The sequence below is a fragment of the Castor canadensis genome, chromosome 7, assembly GCF_047511655.1.
Source record: "Castor canadensis chromosome 7, mCasCan1.hap1v2, whole genome shotgun sequence".
Taxonomy (NCBI): Eukaryota; Metazoa; Chordata; class Mammalia; order Rodentia; family Castoridae; genus Castor; species Castor canadensis.
In genome coordinates this window covers 107722502-107748013 of record NC_133392.1, presented here as the reverse complement: position 1 = coordinate 107748013, position 25512 = coordinate 107722502, and the positions used below count along the sequence as shown (strand labels likewise).

Here is a 25512-nt window from a genome sequence, read left to right as displayed (position 1 = left end):
TAAATAAATTGCTACCTTCTTTTTGTAAGATGGGAGTAAATTTGTGATGAGTAAATGGAAATAAGGATATATATTTCCTGGGTGATTTTTATTAAACACTAGCTTAAATAAACCATGTAGATGGAGATAACATTTATAATCTGGACAGCAGGCCTATTACTGCTTTTTAGATTATAAAATGCAAGAATATGCAGCAAAACAGTTCTTAACTATGGTTGCTAAGTATTATATCTCATTTTGCTTTCTCCATGTCATCAATGTTCAGAGTTAATACAAAGAAGCATGGAAAAGGTTCTTATGTGATTTTCCCTTGCTGATTCTTTGGGTTAATTCACTCTCTTGTTCCCTACGTGCAGCTTGCTGACAAGTGCCCTAGTGCATGCTCAGTGCTCAAGGCTAGTGAGTCACTTTCCATTATGCTGTGAAACCCCTGCTCAGAAATTATCAAGAGTAAAGGTCATAGCCAGGCACCAGTGGTGCACGCCTGTAATCCTAGCTACTCAGGAGACAGAGATGGAAGGAACGTGGTTTGAAGCCAGCCTGGGCAAATAGTTTGCAAGACCTTACCTGGAAAAAAAATCCAACACAAAAAAAAGGCTGCTGGAGTGGCTCAAGGTATAGGCCTTGAGTTCAAACCCCAGTACTGCAGAAAAAGCGGGGGTGGGGAGAGAGAGAGAGTTAAGGCCCACATCTGTAATCCAAGCTACTCCTAGCTAGTGTGAGGCCCAGAGTTCAATCCCCAATACTGTCCTCCCCCATCCCCCACAAATAAAAAGAAAAAAAGAGTTGATAGTGTTGATTCTAAACTTATTTATAGTTACTGTAACTTGGTTTAACTATGGCATGCTCCAAAACCAGGCTACACGTGAAAAGATTAACAAAGTTTTGTTTTGTTTTTTTAAAGCAATACTGGGGTTTGATCTCAGGGCCCTACCTTTAATGCACACCCTTAGTCCTTTCCATTTCCTGTTTTTTTAATTGGTTCTTGAGTTTATGCTTGGACCAGCCTGCACTGTGATCCTCCCACTTAAGCCTCCCTAGTAGCTGGATGACAGGTGCATGCACCACCACACCCAACTTTTTATGAGTTGGGGTCTCAGAACTTTTTACCCAGGCTAGCCTCAAACCATCATCCTCCCAATCTCTGTCTCCAGAGTAACTAAGATTACAAGTGTAAGCCACACCTCAGATACATGCTTTTTATATAATACATTTAAATAAAGTGCTTAAATTATACATATGTAGTTTTTGTCTTAAGAAAAGACATGTTATCTTTTCTGTTTTCCCATACATAAAGTTTTACATAATATCAGAGATGAAATCACTTCACATTCTTATGCTTTTGAATTCTAAAACTCATTTGAGTTTAGGATATACAGAAACATATATAAAATTATTAAGGTTAATTTAAATTTCTATCAACTAATTGTAAGTATGCAAATCAAACCTACCTCAGTGGTATCCTTAAGATAATGCAAGGGTCTAGTGGATCTTGATTTTAGATTTTCTTCTACTGGCTCTAAAGAAATCCAAACACAGATGACACTGGCACACTCTTAAGCCACTTTTAATAAACTTTCTCTACTAGTAGTAAATTTTTTAGAAACATAGTTTAATAATCGTATTTGCTTATTTATGCAGTGCTTTGACATTTTCTGAGCTAAATCTGTTCTAAAATGATTTCCTTTAAGACAGAATGTTTATTAATAACATAACTTTCAATTATTTACTACTGTATGACAAAATTTTATCTTCTTGGAAAAGTGGATTTCTAAAAAACATAGAATCATGTGTGCTATTCTAAAATTTCTTTGGTTAATACCTGTGAAAAGAGGCATGCTCTCGTTCCCTATTATGAATTTTATTCATCTAGATCATCATCTAATAGATTTTCTTAAAGTAAAATGTAGGGATCAAGCATACAGAATTTGAACCTATTTTGTGGTTTCTGTAGCCTTAGAAAAGTTACTTATCCTCTCTGAGCCTTATTTCCATCATTTGTTAATTGGAAATACAGTAATTAGTTCATAAGGATACTTGAAGGAGTAAATGAAATAACAGATGTAAGAAACTGAATATGGTAGCAAGTAGTCACCCAATTGTCATCTTTCACTGATTTCTGCGCCAGGCACTGGTGCTGGACGCTGGAAGTGATTCCCATCCAGTGATGCATACATTGCAGTGGCTAGTATAGAAAACAAGTAAAAAGACAAAAGAGTGAATCAAATGAATTGAGATACATGCTGTGACAGAGATAAGCACGTTCTGGTGAGAGGCCAATAGAAGGAGGTGTAATTCAGACAGAAGAAGGTGGTCAGAGGAGCCCTCTGGTAGCAGATGACATGAACCCTGCCACTGAGGAGCACACCGCAGGGAGAAGCCTGTCAGTGCCCATGCAGAGGGAATGCGTGTTTCCCTGAAGCAGTCTAGCAGCAGTATAGAAAAGAGGCAGCTGGAGGTGTAGTCTAACTGAAAGGCAGGAGGCAGGGGGTGAGGCTAAACCTGTTGCAAAGGTCACAAGATGCAAGGTTCAGAGGAAGGGTGGTGAGAAGCCCTCAAGAGGCTTTACTGAGGAGATGATCAACTGACTTGAAAAAAATCACCGAGATTTGATAACAGAAAATGAATTAGAGTTAGGCAATTAGTACCAGCTCTCTTATAGAAGGCAAATGAAAAATGTACTTGAAATATTTTCAAAAGCCTAAAGGGCATCAAAGACAAGCAGGGACTTCTGGTCCTAACTCCAGAAGTAAGAATTCAGCTGTGTGGGCCCAGAGTGCAAAGACACTTCTGCCCTGGGGAGTATTTGTGATGAAGAAGCAAGGTTAGGTTTTTGAAGCTACTTGAATTGAAGCAGAGAATCCAAAGCTGACTGAAGGTCCAAGGTAGAATATTTGGACCAAATACTTCCCCCACAAAATACCCCAAACCCACATACATCCATTTACCGGGAATTCCAAATGGCCATTATAGTACACATTTTTTGCTATATGTACTTTTGGATATGTATGTTATTTTTTGATTTAAAATAATTTAACAAATGATATATTGTCAGAACTTTTGTAAATGTCACAACGTATCCCCAGTACAACAATAATATGATAATTAAAAAATAAAATAGTTTGGAAAGAAAGAAGGAAAGTGATTAGCAAGGGGGAAAGAAAGAAATAGCTGTTGGCAAGCTGTTAGAGTTATATAAATAGGAGGGGATAATTATTTGGAGTAGGATGGCAGCCACAGATATGGTGACAATAAGTGAATTCAAGATGAGTTAGAATGGAAAAGGCTTGCTGACGACTGGACTTTGGGTGTGAAAGAAAGGGGAATCAAAATGGCTTTTAAGTTTCAGCCTTGTGTTGAACGGCCTAGAGGAAGAGAGCCTGAAAGACAGGTTAGGACAGATGGTTGAGATAGGAAATCCTGAGTCTTGTTCTAGACATTAGGTTAAAGTGCCTGTAAGAAGTTCACCTGGAGATGTCAACTAGGTAGCTCAATGTAGGCATCAGAGGCTAGTCTGTATTGGACCTATAAATAAAGGATTTAATAGCATCTTGATGGTATTTCAAACCATAAGACTAGAAATGCTCACCCAAGGAGAGAGAGTAGAAACAGAGACAGGCTCAGGATGAACTCTGAGCAAATACAGTAGTTTAAGGATGAAGATTAGAAATTAAGAAGCGACTGAGAAGGACAGAGATAACCAGAAAGCAGGAGATGTGGGCCCCCAGCGATGTTAAGAAGGAGTTAACTATAAGAGAACTAAGAAGTACAGGAAAGGAAACGGAGAACTATCATTTGAATTTAGCAAGGTCGGCACCATGGCTGGTCTTGATCTGTGTAGTTTCAATAGAATGGTGGAGGCAGGAAACCAGATGGGAGTAGGTTGAAGTTTAGACTAGAATTGAGAAAGTAGAGGCTGTGGAAACAGATCTGTTGAGCACTTAGACTGCAAAGCATAGGACAAAAATGAGGTGATATGGATCAAGGTGGAGATAAGCAGCCCCAGGCAAGGAGGTTGATGACGACAATGGTGAATCCAACGGCTGCTTGATAATGGCAGAGAAAGGGGAAAGACACAACACAAATATGACAGGTACCTAGACACTGCTTTTGCTGAACAGTGCTGACTCCTCACCTGGGACTGCAAGTGTCGGAAGGGGAACTGAGGGCAGGAGAAAAGTCTGGCATTCCTGCCTCTATTTTGCACCTGTCTCCTTTCCTCTGAGTCTCTTTCCCATGCAATCACCTTGGAATCCAGGAAGGACAGGACTGAGGATACACACCTGTGATGAGGGTTGAAACTGTCCTCCAGACAACAATGACTTTCTTATGACCAGACTGCTCCCCTCAAGTGATGACAGCAACAATAACTTCTCCAGAACCCCTCCACAAATGGCAACCAGATCACACCTCTGTCCACGGACCACATCTGTGACTGGGACTGATTAATAACTGCGTACCTCCTGCTCCTCTATTTAAGCCTAAAGCTTGTGTCCATGCTCCAAGATGGGCTGACGTGCTCACTGTGCCTCTTCCCATCATGTATCTGTGCCACATTAAATCTCCTTTTTTTGCTCTTCACTGTTATGCCTCTCTTTATTCCAGGCAAGTGGCTGGAAAAGACAAATGGATCCCCCTGGGGTCTGGATCTCTGACCTAAAACTCCAGTGACAGCAACACTCAAATTCTCTGAGGATCTGTAATGCTGGTTCCTAGCTCACAATTTCTTTCCTTCCTTCCTTCCTTCCTTCCTTTCTTCTTACCTTCCTCCCTCCCTCCCCACAATCCCCTGTTCCTTCCTTCCTGGGAGACTCAAGTTTCAGCTTAGGGCTAAGCACTGGCAAAGCAGGTACTCTACAACTTGAGTGATACCTTCAGTCCATTTTGTTCTTGTTATTTTGGAGATGGGGGGATCTCTCAAACTATTTGTCTGGGCTAGCTTCAAACCATGATCCTCCTGATTTTAGCCTCCCAAGTAGCTAGGATTACAGACGTGAGCCACTGGCACCCAGCAGATTTCTAAAATTTCTAATCCTGAATGTACGTGTCTATTAAACAAGCTATCCATACTGAATTTGTATTTAATAATAACAAGGAAACTCTTAGGGTTGAGGGCTGGAGGCGTGACTCAAGGAGTAGAGTGTCTGCCTAGCAAGTGAGAAGCCCTGAGTTCAAATCCCCATACCATAAAAAAAAAGAACTCTTAGGGTTGGGCTGAAAGAAAACTCAGAGATTTTAATTCCAGAAGAAAGGAAACCTTATCAACATAAAAATATTACCTTCTGAGCCAGGTGTGGTGGCACATGCCTGTAGTCCCAGTGATTCAGGACTACTAAAACAAGAGAACTGCTTGAACCAGAAATTTGAGGTCAGTTTACACAACATAGTGAAATCTCATATCTACCTATAATGTGCACACATGCATACGTAGCTATAATGAATTTATAAATTTTCCATTGTGACATTTAACATCTCTTCAGTAAATTCTTAATTGCTCAGAGGAATCAAATTATCAAAACATGTAAAAATACATTAATAAATTATAAAATTCCTAATTAATAAATCAAAGGCAAAGTAAGTATGTTACAAAAAAATTACCCCCTGACTTACTTTCTTGAATTTTTATATTTGTGGGAACGGAGTAAGATCTGAAATTGGGCTTTTCAAAGTCACTTCTAGGTTCACATTCACATTTGAAAGAGACATACCTGGACAAAATGAAAACTAATCTAAATGAAAATAATCAGAAAATTTATAAAATGAATCTAAAATGTAAATTTGGAGGAATATGGAAAAGTCCCAGTAATATAGATTCGGATGCTGTGTTAATACAGCATCCAAGTACCCTTATGATCCCTTGCTGATGTGATAGGATTAAGGTTTTTCAGGACGCTATTAGTCACACGCTGACCACCCCTTTCTGAAAAATAAGCTGGAGGGCTGGGGAGTGGCTCAAGTGGTAGAGTGCCTGCTTAGCAAGTAGGAGGCCCTGAGTTCAATTCCCAATACTATAAAAATAAATAAATAAACAAGTTCCTGGATATCAGTTCAATGAGAAATTGGGACAGACATCAATCAAAGTGGTAGACAGTTCACATATCAGAAAAATAGATCACATTTGTGTATTGTAAACAGAATTTTCCTGTAAATTCTTTAATGGATGTGATGGTTATTTTAGTTGTCAATTTGACTAAGTTAAAGATGACCAAAAGAACCTGTAAAGGATTCTTTGTGAGTGTCTGTGAGAGTGTTTCCAGAATAGATGGCATAGGAGTTAGTGGGCTGCATGGGAGGGGCCACCCTCAGTGCAGGAGCACCATCCAAACAGCTGGGGTCTACACAGAACAAAAGAGCAACTTCCTCCTCACTGTCCCCTTCCTGTCCTGGGACATCAGAGCTCCAGGCTCTCTGGACTTTGGACTCTCAGACTTACACCAGCTGCCCCCTGGCTTTTTCTCAAGCCTTTCACCTTGGCCTGAAATGTACACCACCAGTTTCCCTGGCTCTGGGGCTTTCAAAATTAAACTGAGCCCTGCTACCAGCATTTCAGGGTCTCCAGCTGCAGATGCCTGTCTGGGACTTCCTAGCCTCCATAATTGCATAAGCCAACCCCACTAACAAACCCCTTTTCTCTCTCTACATATATATATCTCCATATATGCACAATGATAATGAAAACCACTTGCCTATATTAGAATTACTTAGACTGCTTCAAAACCATATCTATACCTAGGCCGTTCTGCACCAGCTAAGTCATGACCCCAGAGTTGGGGGACTCTGCATATGTTCTAAAGCTCACAAGTGATTCCATACGCAGCTGCTGTTGAGAGGCCTGCTCTGGAATCTGACTCCTCCAAGTATGAGCAAGTAGGAGTCCTTTCAGCTTCAGGGATGAGGACTTGCTCATCACCACTGATGTTCTCCCCATAGGGGATGGAAGGAGGGGAGGCCCTTAACTTCCCAGAATCCTCATGGGCCATGAAAGGTAATCTGTGCCTGTGTAACTGAGGAATTTTATTGGCTGTAGCAAGCTAGGCATGAATCTCTCACATAAATGTCTCTATCTTGCCTATCCTTCCAGTTCCCACAATACGCCACTTATGACATTTTACCTAAGATTTTAGAAAAGTTTGCCTAAGTAAACATAGCTTAATTGTATCTCATTCCTATCTTATTTTTTAATGATTAGTTTGTGATTGTATTTTTTGTTGGTCTTTTTTTTTTTTTTTGAGTGCCTACTATCTGTTGGGGAATTGTGTATTTATTTATTTTTTTGGCAGTAGTGGGGTTTGAACTTGGGGCTTTGCACTCGGTAGGCAGGTGCTTTACTGTTTGAACCACGTTTTGCCCTATAATAGGGTCTTGCTTTTTTCCCAGGGAGGGTCTGGACCTTGATCCTCCTATGTATGCTTCCTGCTCTAGGTAGCTGGGATGGCAGGCATGCCCTCTTTTGGTGTTGAGATGGAGTCTTGCACTTTTTTTGGCCTGTGATGGCCTGGAACTGCAATCTCAGATCTCAGCCTCCTACATAGCTGGGATGACAAGCGTGAGCCTCCATGCCTGACTTGAGAATTTAAAATTCTTCCTGTGTATTAACTGTCTTAATTGCCATGACAGCCCTATGGAATATATATTATTACTATCTCCACCGTAAAGATGAGGAAACCGAGGCACAGAGAAGTTATGTAATTCGTCCAGAGTTAAAGAGCCAAGAGGAAGCAAAGCTAGGATACCCAGCAAAAGATCTAAAAACCCCACCCCTTAATCTCTATACCAGATGCATATCACCAAGATTAGATGATGTGCATTGAACTAAAGGAAGAAGTAACTTGGCCAATTCCACTTCACTACAAGGCTGGGGATTAGCTTGGTGATAGAGCGCTTGCCTGCCATGTATGAGGCCCTGGGTTGGATCCCCAGCACCAATGAATAAAAACAAAGAAAAAAAATCACCATGGACTGCTATATTCTCTATTTATATTTAACTACCTTTTCATTTGTCCAAAAAGAAGAATCCATACATATAACCAATGTAACCAGACTACTATTTTGATAGGAAGATGAAGCTTTCTGCCTTCTGACCTATTGTTTACCCAATCTTTCTGGTGTGGCTAGAAAAGGACTTATTACAAGACCTGGAGGTGTGACTCAAATGGTAGAGCACCTGACTAGCAAGCACATGGCCTGAGTTCAAACCCCAATACCTCCAAAAGGGAAAAACAGACAAACAAAAAGGAATCCTACAAGACTGGTTGCTTCCTGAAGGCAGACAGGCAGGTTCTGGAGATACTATGAACTCTAGCAAAAAGTCAGGTCGCTGAGCCCTCATGATTCTTAATTACATACCTACTTTGCTTTTAATACTTTTTCTGAAGTCTAATTTTTTTATTGTTTGTTTATCTGTTGCTGTATGGGAATTGAACTTGGGGCCTCATGGGTAGGCACTCTCCAGGCCTGAAGTATAATCTCAGCAAGTATAACCCTATTTAAACCGTTCAGATGCTTCTTACTGCCTCAGGAGACTATCTTTAGTTCTTTAGTTGGTTTATCTTTAGTTGACCTCTGATCCGACCTTTTGCACCTCTTTAGGGTTATTTCTTTCAACTCACTCTCCAGTCTTTGCCCCAACACCCATCCAAGTCTAGAAACAACAAACCATTTTTGGTTACTAAAATAAATCAGTCTTTTTTTTTCTCCCCTCCAACACCTCCTCTGGTGACCTTTGTCTATGTTAAGCCTTGGCCTGGACATACTTTTCCCTTTCAAAACTTGCTCCCTCTTCAGTAACTCACTGAGTTTCACAAATGTGGCTATTTTAAGTCATTTACTTTATAGAAAAAAATTATACAGGGTATGTGCTAGTTAGCTTCCCATTACTATTATAGAATACCTAAGATAAATGACTTATAAAGAGAAAAGATCTATTTTGACTCACAGTTGGCCTTGTTGCTTTTGGACCTGTGGTGAGGCAGCACATCATGGCAAGAACACATGGTGGAGGAACACTGCTTATATCACAAGCCAGGAAGCAAAAAGAGAGAGGAAGAGGAAGGGGCCAAGGTCCCACTGACCTAAGGATCTCCCATAGCCCCTCCTCCAATAGCAGCACACTGGGACCCAACTCTGCAACACGTGGGCCTTTGGAGAGCTCTAATCTGAGCCACAGAGGATGTGTAGAATCTAGGAGGGCTACAGGAACCCTGTGCTTTGGTTGAAATCACAAGCACCTAAGGAACTTTGTGTCACTTGAGGAATAATAAAATGGCTATGTGAGGAAAGCTGCCCCGCCAATGGTAGACAGGAGGGGACTAAGATGAAGCACTCAGCCTTGCTGTGTCTTTGCTGCACTTACATGCACAATCAGATCTTAATTTCTTCAACCAAACCTTATTTCCTGTGCCTGGAGTTACACCCTAATTCTCTTGAACTCTGTGGGTGTATGTCAGTGTGTGTGTATTCAGTTTTGGTTCTCTGGACACTGATCAAACCATATTAACTTGGTTTCTGAATCTTTGAAGCAAGTGCCTCTTTTTAAAAAAAATATTTTATTAGCATATAAGACTTGTACAGGGAGATACACTGTGACATTTACATATGTGTTTACAATTTATCTTAGTTAGGTTAACCTCCTCCATTGTTCTCCCTCTTTCTCTCTTCCCTCTTAGAACAATTTCAACAGGTTTCATTCTTCTGTTTTCATATATGAATACAAAATACATCTGCCATATTCACACTCATTTACCCTTTCCTTATGCCCACTCCCTCTCACTGGTATCCACCCCAAAAAAATACCTGCTTTACTCTCTTGTCTTTCATTTATTATATTGATATGACAGTCCAGGGAGGTTTCACCTTGGTATTTCAGACATGTACATATCATGCTTTAATCAGACTAACCCTGCATTACTTACTCTTACTCTCTCGCCCTGCTCCCCCATTATTCCACAGCTTGCAATGCATTGTGTCACCCTGTCTTCATACACAGATGCAATGGTTCAGTATTTTTCACTGTCTACCATTATCTCCTCAGACAGGCTCACTAGTGCAATCATGATGGAACCAAGTGTCTCTTTGTCTTTACAATTTAGACCGACTTTGCCCCGGCCTCAAACTTCCCTGTGAGCCATGCTTACATTTAACTGAACAGGAGCCTTCCTCAGCGACTGTCCCTAACACAGAATCAATGATGCCCTTATGAACTATTCAGGAAATGATCTTATCAGTCAGGAAAGCAGTAGCAACACTATCATCCTGGAAAATACTGCCACTGAACATGGCGCACTGCCTTTGACTCTATCTAATGGCCACTGGGAAAGTATTACACGCTCACACAATGGCACGTACACGTGTGTGTGTGTGTGTGTGTGTGTGTGTGTGTGTATTTTTCCCCTTCCCCACACCTCCAATGTCCATTTTGCAATTTTTCTGTGTATGATAAAAATACCACATTTTAATATGCATAGTTCTGCAAATGTTTTGAAGTTAAAGATATTGACTTAGCTACATAAAAACAAAGTTGTAATGTAAGAAGTATATGACAAAGCTAAATTATATAATCGTTTATAATCGTTAATATTTATGTGTGGTAGGGACTGGCAGAGTGGCTCAAGTGGTAGAGTGCCTGCCTAGGAAGCATGAGGCCTGAGTTCAAATTCCAGTACCAAGAACAACAGCAACAACACCAAGACAAATTCCGAGTGACCTGTATGTTGTGCCACAATCAAAATGCTTTGAGAGCTGGATGCCAGTGGCTCACGCCTATAATCCTGGCTCCTCAGGAGGCAGAGATCAGGAGGACTGAGTTTCGACACAAGCCCTGGACAAATAGTTCACAAGATGCTATCTCAAAAAACCCATCACAAAAAAAGGGCTGGTAGAATGGCTCAAGCAGTAAGAGCACCTGCTTAGCAAGTGTGAGGTCCTGAGTTCAAACCTCAGCGATGTCAAAACAAAAAAAGAATGCTTATGAGCAAAACAACCATAGTTACATTCTAAATAATGTTTTACTTTAGATTAGATTTAGATTCTAACTCTCTTCCAGATACCTCCCCATGAATGCCCCACAGACATTTAAAGCTTAACATGTCCAAAACACACCCCAGCTCTTCTTACTGTAGTCCTCCTCTCCACAGTTATCCTGTGAAACGGGAGAGATCAAAAGTTCAGGCTCTGAGATCAGACCTGCCTCTGAGCTGTGTGACTACGGACGAGTTACTTAGCTTCTCCAAGACTGCGAGCTTTCATCAGTAAAATTGTACTTCATACATTGTTATAAATAATAAATGAGCTAAAAGTGGTATCCACATTACCACCAATATCCAATTCATTTGAAGCTGCATTCTATTGCTTAGTACTTCTTTGGGGGCTTTCTTTTACATTTCTGGTGCCTGGAGCATTACAGATATATATAAATACTAGTGAAAGACCAAGTCTGGCATATTCAGACTGTTTTAAGTGCACAGAGAAACTCCCTTACTTACTTTTCCAGGCAGACTTTCTCTTGAAGTATATTAAAGTTTGAAATAAATTCTAGCTGGGCATGGTAGTTCATACCTATAATCCCAGCACTTGGGAAGGTGAGGCAGAATGATCTCAAGTTCATGGACACCCTGGCCTACATAATGATGACCATGCCAGTCTGGGCTATGTAGGGAGGCTCTGTCACAAACAATCAAAAAATAAAATAAATCCGGACATTATTTTAGAGCAATATAATTGAGTTCAAGAAAAGCCTGTCTTTAAAAAGTCAGAATTACAATCACCATATACATTAGTGAAATATTGTAATAAATATTTTATTTTATTGTTATTACTTAGTTTTTGGTTTTCTTAGGTAGGATCTCATAGCCTAAACTAGCCTGGAACTTGCTGTATAACCCAGACCAGCCTCAAACTTGAGATCTTCTGCTCAGCCTCTTCCCAAGTGCTGGGATTACAGTGTGCACCATCATGGCCAGCTTATGATAAATATTTTATAACCTATGAATACTAAAAATATTAGCCTAGTATATTTAACTCTTTTTTTTATGGTGGCACTGGGGTTTGAACTCAGGGCCTCATGCTGGCTAGGCAGGCGCTGTACCACTTGAGCCACTCCACCAGCCCATTTTTGACTCTTAACTCATAAATATGCCATATGACAAAGTTTTCCATTTACTATATCATTGAATAATCTAAGACAGATATAAAATGATGCTTTAAACTTTCAAACCGATAGTTACCTTTTTGATTTTTTAATGTCACATGACTTATCTTCTGTGATCTTTGGTGCTGTCTTAAATGTGGGTGTATCCTCTTCATATTCCAAATGAAAATCAAATGTCAAAGGTACAACCCAAATCTTCCCTCTTTTTTCATTCTGAAGCCTGTTTTTCTGCTGCAAAGGCAATGCGGGAAAAAAAAAAAAGTACTTTTCCTATAGGGAAAATTCTGAATGGGAAGGACAAAAATTAATTTCACTTTAAACACACACACACAGAGAATTCATGTGGCAGGCAATATGGAAAAGGATTACATTAAAAATTGAGACCTTGTGTACCAACATGTATGTCTTTGCTGTGTGACCTGAGCAGCTCTTTCCTCACGTATGCAGTGAGGAGTGGGGCTAGATGATCATTCAGGACCCCTACTCATTCTAAAATTCAGAATTTAAGGAAAGATTGGCACACATATTAGCCAAGGCTATGGGCTCACAGCTACTGGAATGGTAGCCGCCATCTCTCTACTACCTCCAATCTCCTCCTCTTCCTATAGCCACACACGTGGTGAAGTATACAGCCTTCTAGTCCTGTGAGCTGCAACAGAGCTAAGAAAGCAATCAGGAGAGAACTTTGTTCAAATTCTTACACAGATGGACTGAAGTCCTGCCTCTGCCCCCAAGTGCTGGGATTACAGATGGGTATCACCACACCCAGCTATAGAAGCATCATTTTTAATAGCAAAATCCTGAAAAGAACCCAACGCTCTTCAAGGGAAGAGTAGTTGAAATTCTGTGCCTCCATGTAATGGAGTCCTACTCAGCGATAAAGCATATACATTATTTATTATAATAAAGCCATGTTCATTGCGGTTAGTGAAAAGTCAGTCTCAACATTTTTCATGCCAAGTGACTGTATTTATATAAGATTATCGAAATCACAAAATTATAGGGATGAAAAGCATTAGTGATTGTTGTGGAGAGAGGTGCTGAATGGGATGGGAGCACAGACACAAATACAAAGAGGTACCGCAAGGGAGCTGTGAGCAGTGACTGAAAAGGGTCGTATCTTGATTGTGGTGGTAGGTAACAAAAACTTGTATATGGAACAAAATTGCCAGCAACTACACGTGTGCATTCGCAGACAGACAGACAGACAGACACACACACACATGAATGCAGGTTAAAAACAATGAAAGCAGAATAATAGTAATATGCTACTGTCAACTTCTTTATTTCACTACTGGGTTAGAACTCTGTAAGAAGACATCATTGCCAAGTGAAAGGTCCATGGGAATTTCTTGTAGTACTTTTGCAACTTCCCGTGGTTCTACAATTATTTTTTCAATTTAAAAAATTTAAAAAGTAATTAACAGGGCTGGTGGAGTGGCTCAAGGTGTAGGCCCTGAGTTCAAACTCCAGTACCGCAAAAAAAAAAAAAAAAAAAAGAGTAATTAACAAAGTGATTTATATTTCACCGTGGTTTTTTTTTGTATTAAGAAAGAAAATAGAAAATGGGCACTGGTGCCTCATGCCTGTAATCTTAGCTACTCAGGAGGTAGAGATCAGGAGGATCGAGGTTTAACTCTAGTCCAGGAAAATAGTTCAAGAGATCCTATTTTCAAAAAAAATTCAACACAACAAAGGGCTGGTGGAGTGCCTCAAGTGGTAGCGCTTCTCTGGTTAGCCTGAGGTAAAAAAGTAAATAAATGAAAAAAGAAAGGAAAATGTATTTTCATGTATGCGTATATATATGCATCTGTGTATGTGCACACTTCTGACTATGTATAACTTGACATGTAAAGATAAATATCTGTGTGTCTGTGCAACTTCGTAAGAGTACAAAAGAAGATGTGGCTGGACAAACCCCAACTATTAAAATTTGTTTTGCCCAGAGGAAAAAGATAGAGGGAAGAGGCCAGAGACTTTAATTTTTCCTTCTATAATTTTTTATACAATTTTCCTTATACATCTTTATATGTTGTATGTTTTATATTTATAACCTAAAAAAGAAAAGATTTAAAAGGTGATTATCTAGTATGTAATTTTAAAAGAATTTCCAGAGAAACAAACCTAAATTTCTCATCTATGCCCCAAACCTGATAATTACATTTTTTGTTAACATTTTGCCTTGAATTCTGAGCTTACTTTCTTTTGGTTTATTTTTATTCTTTTTATAAATTTTAATTATTCTTAATTTGGTACTGCAACAAGTGTTTTCTTTTTCATATTCCAACTAAATAATCTTGGGTATTTAACATACTGACAATAAGTAGAGTAGCCACATTTACGATTAGACAGCATGGCTTTTTTTTGTTGTTGTTATTTTAAGCAGTTTTGTTTCATACAAAAGCTCAGTACAGCAGCTACCCAAAAGTGATCTTGTCTGTTTAATTAAATTTTTTTTGTGCTGGGGGTCAAGCCCAGGGCCCAGTGCTCTACCACTGAGCTACACAACCAGCCTTTCTAGAAAGTAGTTAATATCTTCATATTAGTACCTCATTAACTAAAAAGTAAAATAACTCCTATTTGAAATGTCAACTTGCCGATGATTGAACACATTTTAGCTTTTTCTTCACGAACCTTTGCTCTGTTGTCCAAAATAATCTTTGCTTGCTTATCAACAACTTCTAACTTCTCTAAGACTTTTTCTGTCATCTTCTGTTGACAAATTCCTATTTAAAAGGGAGGAAGAAGTCTCTAAATTAATTCAAATTTAAACACATAACTGATTATTTAGGCACAAAAAGAGGTTTGCCTTTGTAGAACTATTTTTAGGTAATAGAATTCTATAGTTCATGGAACAAATCATAGAACTGTAAATGAACCTATGTTTTTTTTTCAGTAGAAGATCACGTGATCAGAACTCCCACATGTGTGTGAAATCCAGGAATTTTATATTTATGATAAAGTTGAGTTGGAGAAAGTTCAAGATCACCACATGGGAACTGGATGTGACACACACTTGAAGGTCATGACATAATTTTTTTTTTTTTGCAGTACTTGGTCTTTGAACACAGGGCCTTCACCTTGAGACACTCCACTAGCTCTATTTTTGTGAAGGGCTTTTCAAGATAGGGTCTCTCGGAACTAGTTTCCCAGTCTAGCTTTGAACTGTGATCCTCCTGATCTCTGCCTCCAGAGTAGTTAGGATTACAGGCGTCAGAACCAGCACCCAGAGTCATGATATAATTTTAATGAAAATAAATGCAAAGAAATCACATTTATGCAATTAATTAAATTTAAATTAAATTGGTCTATGACCCAAGACTGCACATATAGCACTTAACAGGCAATTAGTCACACTGAAGGAGCCTCAGCTATCCTGGTGACATCCCGCTGTCATCACGGTCCATATTTTCTAGCTCATTAATATTGTTGAAAATCTCACTGGAGGGCAAGCTGTGCATACGAAGCTTGGGGAGCTGTTTAGACATCAAAATCTGGTCTAATTTATTTCTGTTTACAGATTCGAAAACAGAAAGTCACAAGGTCCCTAATCAGTTCTGTACAAAGCTAGGGTAGTGTGGAGGCAGGAATCCAGGAATACTAACCAAAAACTCCCTTCTGTTATGTATTTTTAAAATTTGGGCAAGTGACTACACATTCAGTATATTTTTGCTCAGTGAATTCAGTGGGCTCCAGCAAAATGTAAGTGTAAAACTTATACAGTTCACAGGAAGCACTGAGTTCATCAATGCCTTTCACGAACATCAGAGTCAATCTTAAGCTTCTTTCTGGTTCAGAAAAATCTGTGATATTTCTCCATATTGCATGTTCTTCGGTCTGTATCACAGGAGACAACAGTGCATGAAAGAAGGATTGAGGCTCACAAAATTTTTTACTTGGTTTCTTTCTGGTCTTTTCTACCCTCTTTCCTTCATCATATATTGCATGAGATATTACTTTTTTTTGACAGTACTGGAGGTGGATTTCAGGACCTTGCACTTGCTAAGCAGGTACTGAACCACTATGTCAGCCCTTTTTGCATTGGTTATTTTCAGATAGGGTCTTGCTTTAGGCCAGAGTGGCCTGGAGGGCGATCCTCCTGTTTGCACTTCCCACCATAGCTGGGATAGCAGGCACCCACTACCAGGCAACTATTTTTATTGGTTGAGATGGTGCCTATGGACTTTTTGCTAGGGCTCAAGCCTCAATCCTCCCAATTACCACCTCCCCAGTATCTGGGATTATATACTTGAACCACTGTACCTGACTGGAGTATGAATTCTTGATGCTTCTATTCGTACCTTCCCCGTCCCATGTCAGCATGCTCTCTGTCATGGTGCAACATCCAGTACCCTACCTCCATTCTATGATGTGGTCTAGTGTGTATTAGGCAGTTTTCTGTTGCTGTAACAAGATACCTGAAGCTGAGTACTTTATAAAGAAAGTGGGGGGGGGTGGAAAGTAGCTCAAGTGGTACAGTGCCTTCCTAGCCAGTGCCAGTACCTCCAGGAAAATAAAAAATTGATGCTATAGTTCACCCTTGTAATCCTAGCTACTTGGGAGGCTGAGATCAGGAGGATGGCAGTTTGAGGCAAGCCTAGGCAAATAGTGAGACCCCATCTGCAAAATAACCAGAGTAAAATGGATTGGGAGTGTGGTAGAATTCCTGCTTTGCAAGCACAAAGCCCTGGGTTCAAACCCCAGTCCCACAAAGAAGAGGAAGGAGGAGGAGGAGGGGGAGAAGGAAGAGAGGGAGGAAGAGGAGGAAGAAGAGGGGAAGGGGGAGGGGGAGGAAGAGGGAGAGGAGGAGGGCTGGATGTGATGTGGTGGTTTATGCCTGTTAGCCCAGTTACCAGGAAGAGAGAAACTGGGAGGAACATGATTTAAGATCAGCCCCTGCAGAAAGTTATCTAGATCTCATTTCAACAACAAGAAAGCTAGGCATGGTGACACTTGCCTATAATCCCAGCTATGTAGAAGGCATAGCTAGGAGGATCACTGTCCAAGGCCAACCCTAGGCAAAATCATGAGACTCTATCTGAAAAATAACTCTATTGCTTGGACATGGCTCAAGCAGTAGAGCATTTGCCTAGCAAGCACAAGGCCCTGAGTTCAAGCCCCAGTACCATCACCAAAACAAAAAAAGTTTATTCAGTCAGAGTTCCAGAGGCTGAAAGTTCAAGGTAGGGTGGTCTCGTTTGTTCAGCTCTGGTGAGGCCTCATGGCAGATAGAACCATGACATCACAGTGATGGAAGCATGCACAAGAATAATGTGGTGAGACAGCAGAAAGCAGGGAAGGGCCCGTCTTGCTTCTAGCAACCCCCCAGTTGAAGCCTGAGGGTTTCAATTCCCTCTGAAAGCAGTGTCCTTTGTCAGCTAATTACTTCTCACCAGGCTACACCTCTTAAAAGTTCCCTCAACTCCCACATTACCACACACTGGGGACCAAGTTTAGGGGGACCCCCTTACACTATATCCAAACCCTAGCACCAATGTTCTGAGGGAATTTGGGGCTGAAGACATACAGCGTACTTTATCCCCAAAACCTTAGGCTTCAGGTTGGAGAGGGACTTTAGGGTGGAGCAGTGAGCGCATGTGAACACATTGCTCTCTGAGTCTCCCACAGGAGAAAATAAAATTGACAGGAATCTGTTAGCTGTCACCTAACAGCTGTGTGACTGTGGACTAGTTGGTTACTCTTACTGTGCTGACATCTATAAAACAGCAATAATTTAAAAATCTACTTCTTTGGGTTGTTGTGAGGTTTAATTGTGCAAATATAAATGACATATAAGTGTTTGATAAACAAAATTAATCTAAGTAATGATACACTTACCAGTTAGAAATAAGGTGAGTGGATTTTTTTTTTCTACAAACGCTGCAAAATGTGTGTTCTCCAGCTGCATACCATTTTGGTTTTTTCTGCTGTGTCTGCCGCCATGTGACCACCAATGCTCTCCATATGTGTGGCTGCTTCCTTTACAATGTATTTCTTCACCTATACCTATACTAAGTCACTTTGGAACTTAGGAAAACAATGAAAATTTAAGCAGCAATTTAGTGTCTTCCATTGTTAACCAGAAATCCACTGTTTTCTGACCAATGTCATTCAACTATCTTGTTTCCTTTCCTTCCCTAATTTCTTCAGTCTAAGTCCAAATCATCTATTAAACTCTTATTTTAAGTTCAGTGAGCCAAAACTAAAACTCATTGTCCTATAAAGTGTGAGGGTAGGCCTTGAATCACTGTTAGTAACTACTTAAGCAGGCTCCATAGTGGAGTCTCATAAAGAAAAAAGAAACAAAACAAAACAGAATTCGTTGTGTGGTCAGTAGGTCTAATCAGCACCCTTTTGGCTGATGTATTAACTGGGGACAAGAGAGACGATCTCCCTCGTTAAATATGGATGGGGTGTCTGAAGCATTCTTGTATGTACTTACAGGTAGGGGACAATGCTCCCGTCTGGAATAGAGGGTTTGATGTGGTCACAAAGCCTTCCTCACAGAACCTCGGGGTTAGACTGCATCACAGGTGCTCACAAAATTCCATAGGTCATGGGGCTTCCCTGTCAGGAGGACAGGACCTTCCTGATCCTGTGTGACTGCAGTGATTCCTCACAATTTGCCTCCAGTCTTCCTCCTCATCCTTTAAACACGGATCCTTCAAAATGCCATCAGAGTGGTCTTTCTTAAACAGAATACTGATCAGGTCCAGCTCCAACCCCCACACTTCCCAAACATGCCCTGAACTCATGCTTTTCCTTCCACTCAGAATATTCTTTCCACATCCTTACGTCAAACGCCTACTCTGGTGCACATCTGTAATCCCGGCTACTCTGGAGCATTGAGGTTTAAGGCTGACCTGAGCAAAAGTGGAAGACCCTATCTAAAAACAAACTAAAGCTAAAGAGACTGGGGGCGTGGCTCAAGAGGGAGAGCACAAGTGTGAGCCTTGAGTTCAAGAGCCTACTCTGTCAAATCTCCACGTAAAGGTCCCTCTGTTATGAAACTGTCACTGTCCTTGGCCCCCTCTCATTCCTTGTCCTGACCAGCTTTTTCTCCTGTGTGCTCCCGTTGCACTTGGCCCTGGGTTACAACATCTGTGCTGAGTTCACTTACGGCAAGAAGTGAGCTCCCACCTCTGAATCTGAGCACCAGGCAAAGCATTTCACACCTAACTAACTGGGATCTGAAGTTAGTAGGACCCTATCTCAAAAGCAAAACAAAACAAAAGGACTGTAGACATAGTTCAAATGATAGAGTGCTTGCCTAGCAATCACAGGGCCCTGGATTCAATCCCCAAGGCCACAAAAAAATAAAACCAATGTTGTTAACACGATTGGCTCCTTGAGAACTTACTTCTTCAGTAAGTTCTAAACATCTTCTATTAAAGAAATTCAGGAAAGCTAAGTCTCTAAACTCACAAAGTAAAGAACGAGACTGAGCAATGACCTGGAAAATGGAGGCTTACATTAAAGTTTGCTACCATTGTATGGCTTTACCAGTTCAAAGGATGATTTCTCTAAGACAAGGCCCTGTCTTACACTTTTATCTGACACATTTTATTAAACACTACTGACTACACAGCAAGCTCTCACTTGGTCAGCTAAATGATTAATTTTTACTCCCTAATGTGTTAACTGACTGAATTCTTCCAGCTACACACACATTCCGAGTACACACATGAGGGACTTTTTTTTAACCTACCAGTGGGAGGGAGGAGGATGTAAGGATATAAGGAAAGGGTAAATATTATGTACTCATTATGAAAATGGAAAGATCTGTTGAAACTATTCGGGAACAGGGGGAGATAAAGGAGAAAGATGGAGAGGATGAATTTAACTAAGATATATCGTAAGCACTTTTGTAAATGTCACAATGTGCTCCCAGTACAACAATAAGATGCTAATAAAATAAAAATGTAAAAATTAAAATTTTTTTTATTTTTAAAAATCTAAAATGTTGACGAACGGCCCATGTTACAAGTTGATTCATAGTGGAAGCCCCAAGCCCAGTCCCCAGAACGTAACTGTATTTAGAGACAGAGCCTTGAAAGAGGTCAGTTTAGCTTGGCGTGCTTAGGTGGACCCATGCCCGTATGGCTGATCTCACATAAGAAGAGCCAATTAGGACACAGGCAACACACAAACGAAAGAACTTGTGAAGACACAGTGGCCACCGATTTGAGGTAAGAAGACAAATTTCTGAGGGAAAATATCAAATGATCTTTAAAGGATGATGTGCCTGTATTAGACAGTAATATCACAAGCAGTCAGTCAAATAATAAACCAGAGATCACACCATAACTGCCACAAGAGTGACACTTAACTCCTGCCAGCTACCCCAGCTTCCTCTGTCTCTGGCAAGTTGGAAATGCATCAATTATGTGCTCTGGAGTGCATCTCAAAGTTCACCTGCTGGGAAAACAAATCACCCCAGTGCCACAGTCCTTTAGTGGGAAACCTAGATGGGACAGAATGGGTGAAGTACATTAATGTTAAGAGCAGAAAAGGTGAAGGGGTTTTCAAGATGCCCTGGAAGACCCCCACTTTCATGGTGCCTCTGCATCCTGTGTGCCATCTCCTTCTCAGGTCTACTAGCTGGGGACAAGGAAGTATCCCCTACTGCCACAATGTTTGACTCCCAGTGTTTTCAAACCTGTGCCTCCTGGATAGGTTGTGTGACATCCCTCTCTCTTCTGGCTGTAGTTACTTCCGCATAATAGCGCAGCCTGGGTCCCTGGAAACAGTTTCTGAGCTTTTCCCATGTTGAAAAAGTCCTGAGAGCTGCTAGCTCCCCCAGACATGCACAGGGACAAAGCCATTTAGCTGGGGGACTGGAAGGAGACAGAAGGAAGGGAGACTTGAGTGAACACTAGGCAGTAGACACTGTGATTCCCTTCCTTGTGACTCCTTCCTTTTGTACTTTCCTGGAAAAGGAGAATTTGGTCAAGCTTCAAACTTACCCCAGACAACTTTCAGGCTGATAGAAGTCTGCAGCATCAGCTTATGTTTGAATATGTGATGGGAAATTGTTTTCATGATCCTAAGAAGTAAAAAACGAATATCCTTTTTTGTTTACAAGGCCAAGAAACCACCCAAGTGTTTAGCAAGGTCATCCTAGCTTTCTACAAAGTGTACATGAGGCTCAGACAAGTGAGCACATACACCACTCATACACATGCTGCAAAAACCTCATCTAAAAGTCACTGGCTTGGAAACAGCTTGCCTGTGATCAAGCACGTTGGGAAATTTCTACAACATTGGTTGAATTTTTAGTCTATTTATCTTGGTAAGCATTTAAGAATGTACTTTATTTGACGCATCAAAACAGGACAAAAAAAAATCTTTCAAAATAGCATTAATAATCACAACACAAGTCCAAGCTTAGGGCAGTGGGAGAAGCGTAACAGAACAGTGTGTTTGTAGGTCGGCGTGATGGAGCTAAAAGGTAGTTAGTTCATAGACTGCTTAGACTGGGTGAGGCCTTGGGCTTAATACCAACACAAAGGAAAAAAGGCTAGAAATATTTAATGCATAAAAATACTCCAATCAATTTGTTTCATATATTTAATGTATAAGAAATACACTAATAAAAGAATAAGGTAGTTTAAGTCTGTCATTAAAAAAAAACTAACAACGATTTTTGTGGAACTGGTAACTAGAATGTAGTTGACAGAGGTCATTTGCTTAGGATTATTATAATGTCTTCAGCTCAAAAGTTACGCTTGCACAGAGATGAAATTACCTTTTTTTTCCCTTTCTGAAACAGACTCTTGCTATGTAGCCCAGGCTGACCTTGAACACATGAATGTTCTGCCTCAGTCACCAGAGTGCTGGGATTATAAGAATACACCACCACCCTTGGTGAAATTAATTTTTTAATTAATTTATTTTTTGGCCATATTGGGGTTTGAACTCAGGGCCCTGTGTTTGCTAGGCAAGTGTTCTACATAACTCATATTCCACTTGAGTCATGCCTCTAATCCTTTTATGCTTTGAGCTATTTTTTCAGGTAGAGTCTTGTGCTTTTTGCCTGGGCTGGCTTGGACCTTGATTCCTGAGTTGCTGGGATTACAGGCATGTTGTTTGTTGAGATGGGGTCTCAGTAACTTTTTACCCAGGCTGGTTTCAAACTGCAAACTTCTCAATCTCCACTTCTTGAGTAGCTGGGCAAAATTACCTTCTTAGTTAAAGAGTTTTTAAAAATTTATTTTTTTTTACTTTTGGCTGTATTCAGAGCTTCATGCTTGCTAGGCCAGTGCTCTACCACTTGAGCCACTCTGGCAGCCCTTAAAGATTTTTTTAAATTAGATTCTTAAATAAAGGATAATTAAGGTAAAAAATGTCAACTACTCATCAATCTTTAGTCAATAAAATGTATAAAGCATAAATCTTATATAAAAATGTTAGAGTGCTATCATTATCTTACAGTTAATACTTATGAACAAGTACTATGTGCTAGATACTCAGCTACAACCTTTTAGTCATGCATCTCACTAATCCTTAATTAGCACCTATCAAAACAGTATTATATTTAGTTTTAGAAATGATCAAATTCAAACTAAAATTGTGTGATTTGCCAAAAATCATACAATTAGTACTAATATAACACAAGATGTTTTCTCTTTAGTAAAAGAGCATTTTACATAAAAATAATTTAAATGAATTGCTGTCAGTCAAATTCAATAGGTATTTTCTGACAAGATTTCATGAACCTATTTCAGATAAATTTTGGGTAAAGAAGCCTAGTGAATGTTTTATTTCAAAAGTATATGGGTTCCTTAAAATGTAAGCTATATTCTCTTATAAATACGAAATGTAAAATCTGGTGTGGTGGCACACAGCTGTAATCCCAGCACTCCAGAAGTAGAGGCAGAGGATAGAGAGTTTGAGGGTAGCCTGGGCTACATAGCAAGACCCTGTCTCAAAACAAAACAAAACAAGGAAGAAAGTAAAATCTGCAACCTTTTCCCTTTTTTGAGGAATACAGGCTACCTACCAAGTTAGGGGGCACATCCTCAGGACAGCCCTTATGTCTGACATCCAGTTCAGGGGGTTCTCAAAACCGTGACTAGAACCCTCAGGTTCCATAATTCACCAGAAAGACTCCCAGAACTCAGCGAAAGCTATGATGCTGAAGACTGCAGCTTATTACAGGGAAAGGACATGAAGCAGAATGTGCTCAGGAAGAAGCTCGGAGGACAGGGGCCTGTGCAAGAAAAGAGTCAGTGTGGAGCCTCGAGTCCTTGTCCCCTGCAGTGTCCTGTGGCTGTGCACAGCACATGGAGTTCTGCCATCCAGGGAGGCTTGTCTGAGCTCCGTTTCCAGAGTTCTCGTGGGGCTCTGTCAGATCAGCATGATTAGTTGAATGCCATGTGGTGAATCAGTGTCCAGGTTGACAGACCCTCACCCTCAGTCACCTTGTTGGTCTTTCTGCAGTGGTCAGGCCTTTTCCGACTCAGCACAGGTATGGCCAGCTCCCCACACTAGTTCACTAATTATTGGACTATCCAGTGTGACTCAAGGCCCCAGGCAAACAAAAGCCCTCTTCTTAGGCCCAGAGCCCAAAGTTCACTTCCAGAAGCCAGGCGGAGAGGCTGGGCTTTCTCTTTGGGCAAGAGCTTCTCCTTTACAAGGTCCTTATTGACAGATAAGTCAATAATGTGACAGTATTCACATTTTTATTCAGTCATCCAGAATGGTGAAAAACCTGAGTCCCCACCCTACCCCTGTCTTCTCTGGAGAAAGGAGCTTTTGTTTCACTGTCACCCTACACAAACCATGAGAGTGGGAGAAATGTCAATATCCTTCACCTTCCATTGTCCCATCAGTGCTCTTATTTATCTTTTTCCTCAGCAAAATCCATCTCATAGGTGGTTTATGCCAACCCTCTTCCCACACCTACTTGCTAACAAATTCCTAGCCATTCCCATGTTTACAGATTTGGGAACGTCCTGGGTGTTCCATGTCTTGTGAAACCCATAAGGTTAATAGTGTCCCTCAAAACTCATTAGCTTCCCAGATTAGAGTTGGCCTTACTTCCTCAGCAATGAAAACTGCAACTCTGAAGCTTTTGAGGGCATGAAATGTGGGTTGAATCCAGGCTGGCCTCAAACTCTGAGCCTCTTTCCTCACTCTCTTCAGTGCTGGGCTCACAGGCATGCACTGGTATATCTAGCTGCAACTCTGAAACCTTAAGCTCTAATAAATCATTTCATCTACAACCCCTTATTCCTTTAGTTCATTCCTTCTCTTATTCAGCACAATAGATCTTTTGATCTCTTAACAACCTTCTAGCTCTTATTTGCCAGTTCTATGGGTGCCTTCCAGGACTTACATTATTTGACATTTGTCCTGAATTGGACACTTTTAACTTCTGGCCCTTTGAAACCTTCCCTGCTCTTGGCTTCAATTTTGCCACTTTGTCCTACTTCTCTTCCTGCCTCACTGACAATTTCCTGATTATCATCCTTCATGCATTCCTAGTCCTCTGCTCACTCTTCAAATATTATACTTGTTGGATTCTTTCTTGTCATTTTATTTTTTTCTGCCTGTTTTCCTTCTAGTCTGGACAATGCCCTCAAATTCAGTGAAAAATATGCATAGAACCTCCTACTGCCGGAGAGACAGTTGAAGAAAGAATTTAGGGCCAGATGTACAGTTTGTAACACAGAAATTTATTTAAGCAAAAGCTAGATTTTACTAAAGTAGGAGTAAGTGCTAATCTAGAGTACACCCTCAAAGGAAACTGGGGACGGACAGCTTGACCAAGCAGTCAAGCGCCCTGAAACCCCAGGTTTTAGGTACTTTTATGGATAAAGTTTAACGGTTGTGCTAAAGATTATACATAATTGTAAAGATTGTATTTAATTTTTCAAGAAATGAGATTTCTAAGAACCAGGAATAGGATGGCAATTTGAGGGAAGAAACATGCTTGAAACCACAACTATAATGAGATGTAAATGAGGCCTCTGGTTACCCTGGTAGAATCGAGAAGTTCTTGTTGGGGTCATTGCTGGGGACTATTGGTTCCTGTGCCAAGAATCTTCAACAGTAAGAGAAAAGATGAATAAATGGGACTTCATAAAATTAAAAAGCTTCTGCACAACAAAAGAAATGGTCTCTATACTGAAAAGACCACCCACAGAGTGGGAGAAAATATTTGCCAGTTATACATCAGACAAGGGACTGATAACCAGAATATACAGGGAACTTAAAAAACTAAACTCTCCTAAAATCAATGAACCAATAAAGAAATGGGCAATTGAACTAAACAGAACTTTTTCAAAAGAAGAAATTCAAATGGCTAAAAAACACATGAAAAAATGCTCACCATCTCTAGTAATAAAGGAAATGCAAATTAA

General features: G+C 40.4%; 1 protein-coding gene across 1 annotated transcript in view; it reads right to left on the bottom strand.

Annotated features, from left to right (window-relative positions):
- C7H1orf141 (chromosome 7 C1orf141 homolog) overlaps positions 1 to 23644 on the bottom strand; it is a 53564-nt gene extending 29920 nt beyond the window's left edge. Inside the window, exons 1-7 of the mRNA XM_074079591.1 lie at positions 23148 to 23644; positions 21112 to 21191; positions 20805 to 20982; positions 17984 to 20609; positions 14780 to 14871; positions 12222 to 12376; positions 5599 to 5708 (exon numbers count right to left, since the gene is read on the bottom strand). Of these exons, the coding sequence (XP_073935692.1) occupies positions 5599 to 5708; positions 12222 to 12376; positions 14780 to 14871; positions 17984 to 18053 (427 nt within the window). The 5' untranslated portion in view covers positions 18054 to 20609; positions 20805 to 20982; positions 21112 to 21191; positions 23148 to 23644. The remainder of the gene's footprint in view (positions 1 to 5598; positions 5709 to 12221; positions 12377 to 14779; positions 14872 to 17983; positions 20610 to 20804; positions 20983 to 21111; positions 21192 to 23147) is intronic.
- Between the last annotated feature and the right edge of the window lie 1868 nt (positions 23645 to 25512).